We start from the raw sequence: 16,582 nt of genomic DNA, 5'->3' as shown, positions 1-16,582 counted from the left end.
AAACTGTAACCGATTACCTTTTACGCATATTTGACACAAACTCTAACAGATTAATCCCTCGAGCTGGTCTTTACCCGGCTTGATGCTCGATTTTGCGTGGTCCTTAATCATCTTTTGGACGTGAGTAACCATGGCTGAACGATATAGGGGCTTGTTTATCACGCAGGAGGCATGCTGTTCAACGCACCTACTGATCTCGAACTATACCTAAGCCACATCAACGTGCACATCCCTTTGCGCACGGCGCCACCTCCGTGTACCCCACGTCGCCGAACGCCAGGTAAAATCTCTTGCCGGCCTGCCGTGACACACAGGCTAAGCGCCAAGTAAAATCACCTCTCGCTGGCCGTGACACACTACAGGTCCGCCACTGCTTTCGCCGTCAAAAACGACCAGTTGTATTGGCAGTTTCTTAGGTTCATATGTCAACTGACGTTTGTACTTTGAAAACATGTCAGCAGTCTCGACCATATATAATTCCACCCAGCGCCTACTTTACGGTAACGAAGCTTGACCGATCGATCTAGATTTTGCCTTTGCTGCAAATAATATCCATTCGCTAGAGGTACCGTTGAAGTTTTAGATGTATGTTGAACTCCATTTTTAAGGGCTTCTTACTTTTATATATACCACTTGATATTATTATTTCGCTGCGTGTTTTCTTCCGTTATTTTAAAGAATTAACCGACGATCATTCAACCCCTCTGATAGATGACATTCTGGTCCTTAAAAAACCGATTTATTTATGTCTTGTTATTTGGCACTACCTTAATCTGTCAGGTGGTCGTTGTTGCTGGGTTCACGACAAGAATACTGAAATTATTTTTCATCGTCTGCAATATTTTGAGTTTTTAATTATCTGCAGTCCATGTCAAGGCTACTTATCAAAGTTTAAGGCCAAGTGAAATTATTTCGATGACCTTGAAATTTTACTTTATTGGAAAGGATTAAGTCCAGCGATGTAAGTTTTAGTGCTCAGTAAATCGTGTAGCACATTCTCGGGAGAGATCACGTTGTGGCACGTACACGCTGATTTTTCCTAGACTAGGCACAGCAGAGGTATGACGTTGTCTGGTATCGTAGAGACGAGAGACGACCAAGAACATAGAAATACAAGAGTAAATGGGGAAAAGAATAAAACAAAAGATAGAAGTAAAACGATTCTTGGTTCAATGATTTTGGTTGTTTCAATTAAATTGGCCAAAGTCCTTATAAACAGATAGACTCGTGTAAATTAAGTCCATCGATAAGGTGTCCGAAGTAGGTGACCGAATAGGGTCCCTTGAGGGAGCCCAAATTTTTCATATTTTAAGAGTTAGCTTTTATTGATTTGTTTAGAACGGAGTTGTTGTTATTTGTTATATGTATTCGACGGATTAAATGTCGATATGGTTGGTCACTCTAACCGTCTTAAAAAATGTCAACCCTACATATATTATTTTTGGTAGGTGTTATACGATCAATTATCCATCTAATTGTGTGAAGATTGGACACTACTTTTCACTTATGTCTCCTGTTGCTGATGAAGTGACGATAATCTCTCATCGGCCTAACTAGCAGGAAATATTCTTATTTACAGTGATAAGATGAGAATGTGAAACACATCCCTTAATAGCAAGAAGACAATGAGTAGCAGCAGGGAATGATCTAAAACTGCCAACTATGACTATTTGGGAACACATAATTCAATATTTCTTATATATGGTTTGGCAGCAATTTCCTGGAAAACACTCCAAATAGGACTAGGAGGTGGGGTATGTCATGATTCTTTGATACCTATATCTAAAATTGCATATCGGTGGCTGTGGGGCTTCCTTGTGCCCTTAGGTTGGAAATAGTGATAAGTACCAAAGTGCCCTTGATCTTGACAGGGTGCACTGTGTAGCCATACCACTTGTTTTCTTTGTCTCTAGTGTACTCCACGAAAAAGCATCTCTCAAGAAAGATAGCATGCCTCCTGGCCACTTGTGATTTTTGACAAGATCGTTGTAGAGGCCATCCAGCAAATTTGATCAAATGGCCACGCCATTTGCGTCCATGGCTGTGAAATGGGCGCTAGACAAACTCTCGTCCTTGATGGTGCCGGAGAGGATAATACCGGTGGCTTTCTCCTCTTCCTCCTCTATCAGCCAGGGCATGATGGACCTACGGGTTCTGGAGAGGACCATGCAAAGAATCCACGCCACGCTTGTGGATGCTGAGGAGCACTGGAACATCCACGAGGAAACCGCCAAACTGCGGCTCAAGGAGCTAAAGGAGCTGGCCTACGGTGCACAGGATGTGGTAGAGGAGTATGAGTACGAAGTGAACCGCTGCAGACCGGAGGACCCTGATAGATACGCCTGCAACGGTAGTAAGCGCAAGCGCCATCAGGTAATTAATTAATTAAAGTCACAACAAACTGCATGTTATCCCCAGTTTTCAAAGAACATAATCCCACTCATGCAGTACTTTTGGTATCCGATTGGGGTGGTGAAAATTGATAGGATAGTATATATACGTTCTGATCTAAAATCCTGTTGGAGTATGGATATGGTATGTGTCAATTTTGAAATCCGGCTGATACAAATGGTACGGTGTGGATTTGGATTTGGTATTGCAAAATTCCAGCTAATAATCCAACATCTTCAATGCACCTTGTCATTAGCCCAGCTGAACGGTCTAATCCATCTATTAATCTAGCTCTGACCTCTAAGGATTGAAATTTTGGTTCGAAATTTTCCAAAAATTTATGATTTACGAACTTTATTTTGCCTGAAGTTATTTGAAATCACCTCACCATACCAACTTAATTATCGGTCTCTTATATATGCGCCTCGATCTTGTGCCAGCCACCGTCACCAACACCGGATGGCAGAGAAGATTATGTGCTACTGCTGTATCCCTTTGTGCCAAGCAACAACCAACACGCCGGCTGCCTAACACCTACAACTTGACCACCAGCCCCACACGAATGACTCAGCCCCCCTCCCCCCAACGTGCACACCCACACATATATACGATGACCGACGAGGCCCCACATTACAACATATACACATAACATATGAATTCAACGGTTAGAGAATATGTGGTAGGATTTGATATGACCTCTGAGTCCACTCTATTTTCACTTCTATTGCCTTATCTGCGAAAGTTACGAATACAATCATTAATTCCATTACCTAGATTGGAAAGTGTGGTAATTGACATATTTTTTTATCAGATTAGTGATGCACATTTGAATAGTAAAAATTGATTAATATTATCTGTTATATGACCAGAAATTTTTGTTTTCTATTTTTGGTGAAGACGTTGAAGCATATTTCTAGAAATGAAATATCTGATGTAGATTGAAAAATTAAGCTGTAATTCCTTTTTCTTCCCTGCAAGGTCAATGGTGAGCACCTCTCTGAAGTTGGATTGGTCCCAGTTTCAAATGAGCTGGCTACCAAAGCAAGGGAACTTATTCAGAGATTTGATGAGATGAAAGTCTACTATAAATACTTTAGCATATCTGATAATGATGGGGTGCGCCGGACTGCCCCTGGTATCGAATGCGTACGTCCCACCAGCTATTTTGTAGTTAAAGAGAGCATTGTTGGAAGGGAGTCAGACAGGGAGAAAGTTATAGAAAAGTTGATGTTTGGAGAAGGTAGCAATGTTGCGAGTCACTTGTCTGTCTTGGCCATTGTTGGTACGGGGGGTTTGGGTAAAACAACTCTAGCACAGCTTGTATACAATGACCAAACTATGTGCCAATCATTTGATGTCCGTGCATGGGTTTATGTGTCCGACCATTTTGAGCCAAAAAGCTTAATGGAAAAAATTGCTGTTTCTATAGAAGAGCTGAGCAATGAATTATCCTCTCCAAAAGAAAATAGCAAGGAATTATCAGAATTGGTCGACCCTCGGAATAAGTTGGTCAAGAAGATAAAAGGGAAGAGAATTTTTCTTGTGTTGGATGATGTATGGAATGAAAGAATGGATTGTTGGGAAGCATTCCAAGACCCAATGTTGGCTGCCCAACAGTGTAAGATTTTAGTAACCACTCGTAATTTGCCAGTAGCAAGATTGGTGCAGACAATGCCACACTATTCCATGAACCACTTAAGCCCCCAGGAGAGCTGGACGTTGTTTAAAAGAACGGTTACAACACCTGAGAATGCCATTCAAGGAAATCTTGTAGACATTGCCAAGAAGATTGTTGAAAAGTGTGACAGGTTACCACTCGCAATCAAAACTCTAGGGAGCATGTTAAGATATGAAACTCATGAAAGTAGATGGATAGATATCCTTGAAAGTGATCTATGGGATTTAGATAAAGCACAGAGCGAGGTTTTACCAGCCTTGAAGCTGAGCTACAAGAACATGCCCGTGCACTTAAAACAATGTTTCCTTGCCCTTTGTCTGTTCCCAAAAGGTCGTTTACGTGGCAAATCTGAGGTTATTTGGCTATGGAAATTGCTTGATATGCTTAAGGATGATGAAAGGAACGATGGGGACAAAAATGGAAACCGATATTTTGATGAACTAGTACAAAGGTCATTTCTTCAATTATTTTCGGGTTCTTGCATCATGCATGATCTAATCCATGATCTCGCATGCCATCTTTCTGGTAATGAGTTCTTTAGACTTGAAGGTGACAAACCGGTTCAAATTCCAGAAAATACTCGATTTATGTCCATACACAATTGTGATACGTCTGTGCAATTTTCAGTTACATCGCACCCTCTGTGGGCCATCATTGTGTTTGGGGTGAAAAACTATTCCAGAGTTAATAATCCAGAACATTTCTTTTTGTACTGCAAAAATTTGCGGGTCCTTAGCTTATCTTATAGCAACATTGGTAAGGCATTACCAAGATACATCAGTGGCCTGAAATTACTTCGCCGTTTGGAACTTCCACTTGATGGAGACTATCTTAAATTAATTTGCAACTTGGGGCCTACAGACAGGGTTGACTATCTTAAAGAGCTAGAGTGTGCACCAAATGGGATTGGTAACCTAATTAACCTACACACTTTGCGTGACATACGTATCAGGAGATGTGGTTGCAGTTTTAATTTGAGTGAGCTGAAGAACCTGAACAAATTAAGGGAGCTGCGTATAAGAGGACTAGGTAATTTATCTCATACAGAAGATGCAAATGAAGTTCAACTTGTGAGTAAGAAGCACCTCCATTTACTAGAATTGAACTTTTCTGATGAGAAGGAGTGCCAAAAGGAGCAATGTCAACAATTGCTGCAACAATATGAAAAAGTATCCCACGAGCAATTGGAATTGGATTTTACATTTGAAGAAGGGTTCAAAAAATTTCGGTACCAGAGCGTGCAGCAACTTGAATATGTTACAGTATCTCATAATGAAATACTTGAGAGCCTGAGACCACATGAAGGCTTAATAAATCTGATAATAGAAGATTACGATTGTCAGAGCTACCCTAATTGGCTCGGTAATGCTTCATTTTCAAGGTTAACCGTATTAGTAATATCGGCGCGTAGAAAGTGGGTAAGGCAACAACGTGTTCCAACACTTGGCGAGCTACCTGCCCTCAAGTCTCTCAAGATTAGTAGCATGTATTATCTGGAACACATTGGCCGGGAGTTTTGCAGCCATGCTCCTGGAATCAAAGGCTTCCCATCATTAACAAGCTTGGAATTTTCATATATACCATGGTGGAATGAGTGGACCGGTGTAGATTATGGAGATTTCCCCTTGATGGAAACACTGTCACTCAGAACGGTCTATAAACTGCGAGCTCTTCCATTGGATCGATTTCCTTCTTTGGGCACACTGACATTGGATGAATGTGATGGTATCGATACCATTCCTGCAGGTGGAACCATTAAGAAGCTATGCATTGGAGGGTGCTATGGCCTATATACTCTCCCTACCCAATCCTCACTCCTAAAGCTGCAGCTAAAGGATTGCCCGAGACTGAGTGTAGTCAGTTCCATGCCTGAACTGGACACATTAGAGATATTTAAATGTCCAAAGCTGACTGCAGTGGGTTTCATGCCTAAACTTCAAACTTCTAATATACAACATTGTCGAAACCTGATTACAATAGATTCCATGCATGACTGAACTCTTCAGATTGAATGTAGAAGAATGTCCAAACCTGCAGCTGCAGCGGGATTCGTTGCCTAAACTCGACACCTTTGAAATACAGAGTTGTCTAAACCTGACTGTAGTGTACATTCCTATTCATCAGCAACGCCTGTCATCGCTCTCTAGCTAGGATTTTGTTATGGCACTGTGAAAAATCAGGAGTCTTTATATTTGGGGATGCACCCTTTTCTAACCAGGCCTGTATACAGTCTGTGCAAAATGATGATTAACCAAATGCATTTTGAGTTTTATTTTTGTGTTCAAATTTGATAATTTTATTCAAGGATTTGGAAAGAACACGTACAAGGAAGTGTTTAAAGCCTTTTTTTAGGGGGAGCTTATAACCACTTTATTCAACAAAATCCGGCAGGTTGCAATGCACCGCTAAATAAGGAACATCGGTGGTACTGATAACCAGATCGTAAAGCACTCACTAGAACAGCAATCCTTTTCTAGAGTGTTTAAAGCTGAGTTTTGTTTTTTTGGACAGTATTTGTACTCAAATTCTAAGTTTAGACTCTTTTGTTCTGCGTTTTCATTCAGCTATTCCATCGAGCATTTCTTTTAGGTCATTAAACAATTCTCTACTATCTATAGCAATGGACTGTGTTTGCACTTTACATATCATTGTAACCAAGCTCTGAATATGTGTGCCATTTTCTTTTACAATAGTGAAACTAGATACGGTTTCTCTGACTAAGCAGGAAAAAATTCAATTTCTTTCGCACGTTTGCTAAAAATATGGCTTCTCTTTTTTCGCTTAATTTCATTCATTTTCTCCTATGTGATTGCTTTCTCTCCTATGTGTAAGTATGCTTCAATCTCTCCTAACTACTCTTCCAAGTAGGAAATAAATTACTATTAGTCCTAATTCTCTCATACACTGTATTAGGAAACTTACAATACAAATAATAAATGTAGTAAGTTTTAAAATTCATAGTGCTACTAATTTTTAGCAACATGGATTGCATCCAGAATCCCAAACGACAGACGGGCAGAATTCCAATTATGGCCGTTGCCGTTGAGTTCACCAGGAGCAGCAGATTTAGAGTTCGCAGGTGAAAGCTTGTATTATTAGGGAAGGGACTCTGGCTGTTTATGTAAAATCAAAGTGTGTTTGATTATTATTCTATGATGAACAATTGGCGTATAAGATTATTGGTTTTGATATTTAGAGATTATCAGCGCAGTGGTTTTGGAGGTTTGTGATTTTCAGATGATGAACCAGAGGATGCTGTTAGTTTTGAACCAGTCAGAACAGGAAGGTGCTGCTAGTCAGACCAGTGTGTGTTGCGCGGTCAGACCGGTCAGCCCGACGGTCTGACTGACCGACTTTGTATCGGTGTCGGGTTGTTTCTTTAGATATCTGTGATTAATTCATGTTTAAGGCTTCCAGATAGATACTATACGTATGTAATATTGTTGCGTGCTAATGTTGAGTTAAGTTGGAGAGAACTTGTACTCGGATATGGTTTATTTGTTGGTTCATGTGTAGGTGAGTCTTTGATGCCTTGGGAGAGTGTTGACGGTGATCGATCGGGAGTAAACTTGGGAGAAGATGACGTCTAGATGATCAGGATATCATGCAGGATGTTTAGACAAAGATTAATGCACGTGGTTGGCGAAGATTCCATATGGCATATTATAGAGATATTATGTGCGTATGGGATGTGGAGCTGATTCTGGAAGGAGTCCAAATTTGATATGATTGAAGTTTGTAAAGTTTGTTTCTTCGAGAGAGTTGAGTTTAGAGAAAAGTTAGAGTTTCGAGTTTAGTCGAGATTTTATAAGAAGTGTTGTTGTTGTACTTTGTAAACACAAATAGAAGTGAATAAAGTTTCAATCTATTTTGGGAGATCTTCGGTTTGTGTTTGCTCTGGTTTCAACGGTTACACCGGTGAGTGCACGGCGGTCAGACTGGTGGCACTACCTTGGTTGGACCGGCAATAGGAGGAGACGACATGATTTGGTTGGACCAACCGATCTACACTGGTCAGACTGACCGCACAGGCGCGGTCAAACCGGCTCAGAACCTATAGTCAAACAAATCTCTATTGGTCCGCTAAAAGTTTTGGTTTTTGGTTTTTGGGTACTCCAACCATTCATCCTCTCTGGTTGGCTTAGTTCTTACTGTGTAATCCTACACGATCAACTCCGATCAACAAAGAACATGAATTGGACACCGGACGAAAAGTTTTGGTGCTGCCACAGCATTTTCTCATCTATATGTTGCTGAAACTTAAACAGAATTACAACTACCCAATCATGACATTTTAGTGGGGTGTGCCAGCCCAAACTACCCAATCATGGCGCATGACTCCACTTGATGCGCTTGCGGCTCGCTTTGACCCGGCCTGCTCCAACATGATGCAGATCCTCAGAGGGACGTCCCTGTTGCATCGAACGATTGCTGTTCTTTCACTTCGACAGATGTCTTCAGCCCATTCGCAGCCTGCTCGGTTCAGCCCATTTGCAGCCATCCACGACATCAAGGAGCCCTGACCACCAGAGCCGTCGCTTGACCTGATTGAGCTCCTCTCTGGATCTCTCATTAGTGAAACGTAAGGTGTCTCTTGCCATGTAGCATACCGTCTCTCTTGCTCCCAGCAAGAGGAGAAGCTGGGTGCTGACGGAAGCTATTTGCCTGGACAGGGAAGGAGATGAGTGAGACAACATGGGGGATGTCGCGATGACGCCCCGAAGCTGGGTCCCAACGAAGACGACCCAGACCAAGATGACCTCAACCGCCTCCGAGCTCGCTCAGTTGGCTTCGAGTCGCCAGCGCATCCCCGCGCATCGATCTGAGCCGTCTCCGTCGCTGTTGAATTTGAGGCCGGCGGGGCGGAACAATAACGTTGCAGGGGGTTGGAGCTCTGGGAAAGAGAAGAGGCGTGGTGGCCAGGTTCATTCTTCCATTTTCGGCTTTTGTATCAGGGTGCCGATATACTGAAATTTTTGAAATTTTGGTCTAAAATTATTAAAAAGATTTCAAAAATCACGGCTGAAATAATATCATATCAAGGAGGGGGATTGTACAATAGAGCCAAAATTTGGACCCTGGTGGTGGCTGGCTGTCTAGCCGGAGTTGCCCTCGCTGGCGGCAGCACCACGTACCCCAACACGCAGGTAACATCGATGGCACACGCGCTTCACAAGCGAGGGAGAAGCGCGAGAAGATCCAGCGGTGCCTCCATTGGCCAGAGCTCCTCGATGCCGTGGATGGCTGCGAACGGGCCAAACCTGTTGGAATTAATTGATGGGTCTTAGCCCACTCGAAGATTAATTCTTTGGAAAATCATAAAAGCCCACCGCATGGGATAGCATGCATGGAGAGTTTAGTACCACCTTACTTATTCTAGGAGAGGGGGACCTCCTTAAAAGGGAGGATGCCATCCTAGCCACTTGAAGCATGTGAGGTGGAGAGAAGAGGGGGAACACGCGTGCTCGCTCGCCTCACCTAGCGGTGCGCATGGATGACGTACGCGTCGAAATGTCCGCCAAAATTGGGGTGCATGCAGCCTCCTTTTGCAGTTTTGTTTTACTGCGGGAAATTCAAATTGGGGCGCGTGCATGACGTACGTGTCCAAATTGTCTGCCAAAATTGGTTCCTCAGCCTCCTTTTGTAGTTTTGTTTTGCTGCGGGAAATTCGGATTTGTTTGTTTTGGAAACATTCCGAAAAATACAGAAAAATACAGTGCGTGAAAATAGCGTGGAGTTCGGATAGGTTACGCGCGACTTATCCGGTTCGGTTACGAGGAGTGGAGATCGTGCGGGCGCCCTGATCAAGCGACCTTTCTCTATATAAATCGAGCCACCGCCTCTACGCAACACACACGAAATCAATCTAGGGTTTGCCTCCTCCTATGTACTATGCCGTCGCTCATAGTCTACTCCATCCCGCTCATCGGCGTGCACCGGCGATCGAGAGAGCAGGTCTCCGGAACCTCTGCCTTCGATGTCCTGCACCAGGAGAAGGTGGCAATAAAGTTTTTGGGAAGCGTTTCGTGCGACTGCTCCCCGTTCGTCCACGACGGCTCATCTTCCTGTTCACTCGCGTGCTGCGCGCCTTCGTCAACGCCTGCAACCACGTGTAATTCCTGCTGAATAATCGGTCTTCCGGAACCCTCGGTACGTGTTCAACATATTGCGTATATTTGATTTGTTTATTTTTTTACTGCTTAGTTTACATGTGTAGATCTAGTGATGCGTTCGTGCTAGTTTACATCTGCAATGTCATGTTTTATTTATGGAATAAATTAAATCATTATGTGCTTATAAATTCAACAAAACCAAGAAGTCTGCGAATGGGCCGAAGACATCTGACGGAGTGAATCAAATGCAATCGTTCGATGTGGAAGGGACGACGATCTGAATCAGGATATCCCTCTGACGTAGAATCATCTAGGTCGGAGGATCTCATTCCCAAGACGTTAATAATTAACATCCAATGACCCAAATGAAACCATCCGCGCGGTATCTTCGTCCGAGCTCCTATTACAACAAATATATAGTCTATCTTGCTCAATCGATGAGATCTACTCTTATCCGTGGTCCCTGATCGTCCATCCAAGCAATGGTTCAACACTCGTAATCTCTCTCTGTCTCTCTCTCTCACACACACAGAAAATGTTGAAAAATGAGGATCTAGTGAGGGGTGATGTATCTTTCTTTTGGGATTGCTGTTCTTAGTGGATCCCAGCATGCGCATGGCAATGTATTCCAATACCTTATACATTTTGTATTCTACTCCCTCCGTCCCATAATATAAGAGATTTTAATTTTTTAATTGCAATATTTAACTACTCGTCTTATTCAAAAGAATTGTGCAAATATAAAAAACGAAAAATTGTGCTTAAAGTACTTTGGATAATAAAGTAAGTCATAAATAAAATAAATAATAATTTTAAACTTTTTTGAATAAGACGAGTGGTCAAACAGTACAAGCAAAAAGTCAAAATCCATTATATTACGGGACAGAGGGAATACTTAACTATAGTTGCAGTGCACAGATCTTGATGACACATTGTGTGTACTGCACGCCATCAACAATATCAGGTCCCCACTTCTTGAGAGAGATGACCTGATAGATTGAATTAGGGCAGCAATATATCTCTCCATTGCCCCTCTCTCCTTCTCATATAGCCTCAGTTCCTTCCTTGCTTGGTTTCTCTCCTACCCATCCATCGCTGTCGAGCATCGACATATCCTGTGCTTGACTAGATCACCATGGCTGCACTGTTTGCATCTCTGGCTGTCAGGAAAGCACTAGACACACTGTCCTCCTTGCTGCCAGCGAGCTTGGCAGCGTCCTCCTCATCGTCGGCTGCTAATAGGGCAAGACAGGAGCAGGATCTTGAGGATATGAGGATGCTTGAGCGGACAATGCGCAGGATCCACGCGACGCTGCATGACGTGGAGCAGCACTGGGACATCCACGAGGAGTCCACCAAGCTGCGGCTCAAGGAGCTCAAGGAATTAGCGTACGATGCAGAAGACGTTGTGGAGGAGTATGAGTACGAGGTGAACCGCTGCAAGGTGGAGGCTCTCGAGCTGTCTGCAAGTACAGCAGATCACAAGCGCAAGCGACAACAAAATCTGGTTGGCACCCCTAATTTTCTAACGATTTTTGTTTATACTTCCTTGGTGGAAAAAAAACTACTCCCTCCGTTTCATATTTTATAAATCGTTTGATTTTTAAGTTTATAGAAAAATATAGTAGCATCCTTTACACAAAATAAACATATATATATATATTATAAAAACTTATTCAATGTTAGATTTAATGAAACTAACTTGACATTTTAGATATTGTCAAATTTTACTATAAATTAGGCTAAACTTAATTATGTTTGACTAGAAAAAAAGCCAAACAACTTATAATATAAAACATAGGAGGTTGGAAATTTAATGGATATTTGTGTAGTGACATATTCTTTTTTGTTTTCTTCAAAAAGGAAAACGAGGACTTGTTCAACTCTGGTATGGTAGCAGTTCCAGATGAATTGGCTGTCAAAACAAGAAAGCTTATTGAGAGATTTCATGAGATCAAATATTATTCTGACAACTTTACTTTGTCGGATAATGATGGAGAGAGAAGGATTATTCCTCATATTAGTATGTTACGGAAGACTAGCTCTCTTGTATTTGCGAAGAGTATTCTAGGAAGAGAGGGAGATAAGAACACCATAATGGAAAAACTGCTTCCCAGAGATGGTGACAGTGTAGCTAATCCAATTTCTGTTCTAGCTATTGTCGGCATGGGTGGTGTAGGAAAGACAGCTCTAGCACAACTTGTATATAATGACTCAAGGATGCGCGGATCTTTTGATAAGCATGCATGGGTTTGTGTCTCAGAACAATTTGATGTTATTAACATAACAAAGGGCATCATTCAGTCACTAAAGAAGGAGGAGTGTGGTTTACCTGAACATAGTCTTGATATTCTTCAACAGATTCTGGTAGCTGAAATTAAGGGTAAGAAGGTTTTACTTGTGTTGGATGATGTATGGAGTGAGCGAAGGGATTGTTGGGAACTGTTGTGCTTGCCGATGAACACCACAGAAATTTGCAACATTGTAGTAACCACCCGCAGTGAGAGAGTTGCAAGGTTAGTGCAGACTATGCCTGATTTCTACAACCTAAATTGCCTGAGTCCTGATGACAGCTGGACATTGTTCAAGCAAGAAGCTTATGCTAACCAAGGGAGTGGCATCCCTTCTAACCTGGTAGAGATCGGCAGGAGGATTGCCGAGAAGTGCAAAGGGTTACCATTGGCAATCAAGACTCTAGGGAGCATATTGCGCTTCGAAACCAATGAAAAGAAATGGAGAGATGTCTTAGACAGTGAGCTATGGAACTTGGAGCAGTCACATAAGGAGGTTTTGCCAGCTCTAGAGTTGAGCTACAAGCACATGCCAATATACTTGAAACATTGCTTTGTTTCCCTTTCTCTATATCCAAAAGACTCTCCCTTTAATGTATTTATGGTATCTCGGTTGTGGAAATCACTTGATTTACTTCACTGTGATGGAATTGGCAACTGGGAAGAAATTGGAAGTTTATATTTCACTGAATTAGTTCAGCGATCATTGCTTCAAAACTATATGCATGGACACACATTTGTCATGCATGATCTTGTCCATGATCTTGCATGTTTTCTTGCTGGGGATGAGTTTTTTAGGCCCGAGGGAGATAAATCAACTGAAATTCCATTGGGTACTCGGTATATGTCCATAGTGCCTCATACCAAGAGTATCAAAATATCAAATTCCTCAGAGTCTCTCAGAGCCGTTGTGACACTAGGGAATATTGACATTGAAAATCCAGAAGCATTGTTTTTGAACTGTAAGAAGTTTCGGGTCATTCAAGTCACCGAGGACGGTTTTGCAAAGGTGTTGCTTGACTGCATAGGTGAAATGAAACTGCTACGCCACTTGGAATTTCTAGGACATAGCAATGCTGTAGAATTAGTAATTTCCAACTCTGTGTCCAAGCTATTCAATTTGCAAACGCTGAATTTTATAGCTTGTAGTCTACATGGAATTGGGCGCCTAGTTAACTTGCAGGCTTTGCCTGTAATACATCTTTGCAATTGTGGTTGCTTCTTTAACATAAGGGAGCTAAGGAATATGCACAAGATAAGAAAGTTGCGCATAGATGGACTTTGTAATGTATCTAGTATCATAGATGCAAACGAAGCCCTGTTACATTGCAAAAAGGATCTCCAGGAACTAGAATTGAACTTTACGGCGAGCATAAATGATGCACACACACAGAATGCTGGTTCTAATCAAGCTATTATTGCAGTATCTGTTGACTTGCTACTTGAGAGTCTACGGCCTCATCATCGAAGCCTTAGAGAATTGACACTACAAAACTTTAACTGCAAGATATATCCCAGTTGGTTGGGCAGTACATCATTTTCCAAGCTAATACGATTAGTGCTACGCCTATGTCGCTCGGTGAGCTACCTTCCCTCAAATACCTTGATATCCGCCAAATGGAGAGTGTCGAACGCATCGGCCGGGAGTTTTACACCCTTGATCCAAGAGTGAAAGCATTTCACTCATTGTCAAGTTTGTTTTTCGAAGACATGTACCGATTCTCAGAGTGGTCTGGAGTGCAGGAGGGTGACTTTTCTTGCTTGGAAACCATGTTTATTGGGAGTGCCTTTGAATTGATGTCTCTTCCACCAGTGCCCTTCGTCTCTTTACGCAACTTTACCTTATATAATTGTAGAAATGTTGTTACACTTCCTGCCTCAACTACTCTGCAAGAACTATTGATTTCGAAATGTGCGAATCTTAGTGAGTTGCCTGCTTTGCCATCACTCCAGTCACTGAAGCTTCTGAATTGTCCAAGTCTGGCTACAGTTAGTCAGTTCCCCTCACTCACTGTCTTGCATGTCTGTGATCCATTCAAAGAAGAGATACTCCAGAGGTTGGTGAATTCACACATGATGCTGGAAGAATTACATATTGAGTCTGATACAATAAATTCCATCTGTCTTGACCCTCTCAAACTACCTTCACTCAAAAATCTCGATGTAAGATGCCCTAGTTTGAAGAGTTGCAATGCTTTTGCCGGCCTCACTTCCCTGAAGATACTATGGATACGCTGTTCTCCACGACTTCACATACCTGATTCACTCCGAAGCCAGCCGGAGGAATTGCGTATTCTGGATTTCTGATACCGTAGAATCAAGGTATATATCATTGTTATGTACCATTCTCATTTTTTATGTACATTTTCATTTTTATGTACAGTTTCAGTTTGTGCATAACGTTCGGCATTTACAGGGCAACGTATCTAGTTTCTTGTAACACTACCAGATCTATGAATGAAACCAACCCTCAGTGTCTTACTTACGCATTCTTAAGACTCCAGGATCTGTTCGAAGACTGCAATTTTTGTCAGAAGAGATTTTGGAGATTGCAAAACGCTTCAGGTGTGCTGTTCCACGACGACACCCGGATGCTGGGGGGATCAAGTACATGTTATGAGATTTGCTTTTGCCTGTCTTCAAGGTGCAAAAGCAACGAAATTAACTGCAAGGCAACATGTCAATAGATGTTCATTTTTGTGACATGGGAGATATATGCATGGTGTGAGACAGCGAGAGGAGCTGGAGGATCTTCAGACAGCGGACAAAAATGCGGCCGCTCTGGGATTGCTACCTTTTTTAAAATAACTAGGAAGATAGCCCACATATTCGCGCGGGCATGTGTCGTAGACTATGTTTTAACATCTACAATATATGATTTCTCCATAAATTGTTTTCATTAGCAATGGTTTTATAATTTTCTAACCTAGCTATTAGTTGTCTTTATAACATATCATATTTAATTAATCCCTACAAGCAATTATTTATAATATTCTTCATCATCTAAAAAGTAGGTAGACATATTTTGTGTTAGAAAACATGTATAGCAAATTAAGTGTAAATTCAAAAGTAAGATGTTTTTTTAATTGGATGTAGGTTGTCATTGTTTATTGACGGATAAATTGGGTGGGATATGAGGCTCCACTAAATGTATGGGTTTATATAGCCTAATATTATCATTTAGTTTGACAGAGAATCCATATGTGAACGTTCCATGTAGAGTGTGCGTGAGACTCCATGCAACCTAGAGTGAATAATATTGGATGAAGAAATATAGTTGTGCAATATATTATTTTGGAAGATGATGTATTATGAATACACGCTTGTCTTTTAATATGATATAGATATAGTGGCTGGAAATAATGGGTTCATCGGTTTAAAAAGGCCTAGGAGGATTTATGGGGTAACATGTGGAGACTTTATATCAAAAAGAAACCATTATCTAAAATTGATTAGATGAAATATAAAATAAAATTATAAGTGTAGCTTAAAATTATGGTCTTTTTAATATTTGTTTCTCTCTTTAGTTTAGTAGCTGAAAATAGGGAGGAGACTGGAGAGAAACGAATAGCATAGAACTCAAATAAGATATGAGAAAGGGTTCACAGTGCAATAGTGTTATGTGCATGTGATTGGAGAGGGAGGTGGAGGGTACATTATTTTTTTTCAATCTATGTAAACAATCTAAGTGAGAACCTATGATTTGTTGTTTTCCCATTCTAAGAATCTTTAAGACATGACATGTGGTAGCTTAAGTTTTTTTATAAAGAGAAAGGTGATCTAATAGTTAATAGTTAAAAATAATAGGGCATCAAATTAAGTGGAAACCGATGGATAGATATATACTTTATTTTTTCTTTGAATTTCAGTTTTTTCAAAGTTTTAAAATATCATACGTGGTGGCTTAAGAGTGCTATAGAGCACATTTAATCGATCTTTACTATGTAAAACGATTCAAGAATATATAATATGCGTTGTCATGTTTTTCAATATTTCGTTGTTATTTGGTAAGGAGATGTTGTTTTTATTGAGGTAGATTTAATGCGTTCATCTGTTTGAATTATTTATCTCTTTAAATCCAATTGTTAAAATTATAGCTCCACTGATTT

The 16,582-nt window shown here is 41.2% G+C and overlaps 2 protein-coding genes across 2 annotated transcripts; both read left to right on the top strand.

Annotated features, from left to right (window-relative positions):
• The first annotated feature begins 1,959 nt into the window (after positions 1-1,959).
• On the top strand, positions 1,960-6,215 carry LOC107276983 (putative disease resistance RPP13-like protein 1). Its single transcript, XM_015760558.2, has 2 exons — positions 1,960-2,373; positions 3,370-6,215. The coding sequence occupies exons 1-2, from the start codon at positions 2,017-2,019 to the stop codon at positions 6,064-6,066; spliced, it is 3,054 nt and encodes a 1,017-aa protein (XP_015616044.1). The 5' UTR covers positions 1,960-2,016; the 3' UTR covers positions 6,067-6,215.
• A 5,102-nt stretch (positions 6,216-11,317) lies between these two features.
• Positions 11,318-14,780, top strand: LOC107277722 (putative disease resistance RPP13-like protein 1). Its single transcript, XM_066305868.1, has 3 exons — positions 11,318-11,689; positions 12,046-13,896; positions 13,992-14,780. The coding sequence occupies exons 1-3, from the start codon at positions 11,318-11,320 to the stop codon at positions 14,778-14,780; spliced, it is 3,012 nt and encodes a 1,003-aa protein (XP_066161965.1).
• The last annotated feature ends 1,802 nt before the right edge of the window (positions 14,781-16,582 follow it).

The sequence above is a fragment of the Oryza sativa genome, chromosome 11 (genome assembly GCF_034140825.1).
Source record: "Oryza sativa Japonica Group chromosome 11, ASM3414082v1".
Taxonomy (NCBI): domain Eukaryota; kingdom Viridiplantae; phylum Streptophyta; class Magnoliopsida; order Poales; family Poaceae; genus Oryza; species Oryza sativa.
This window is presented reverse-complemented; position numbering and strand designations above follow the sequence as displayed.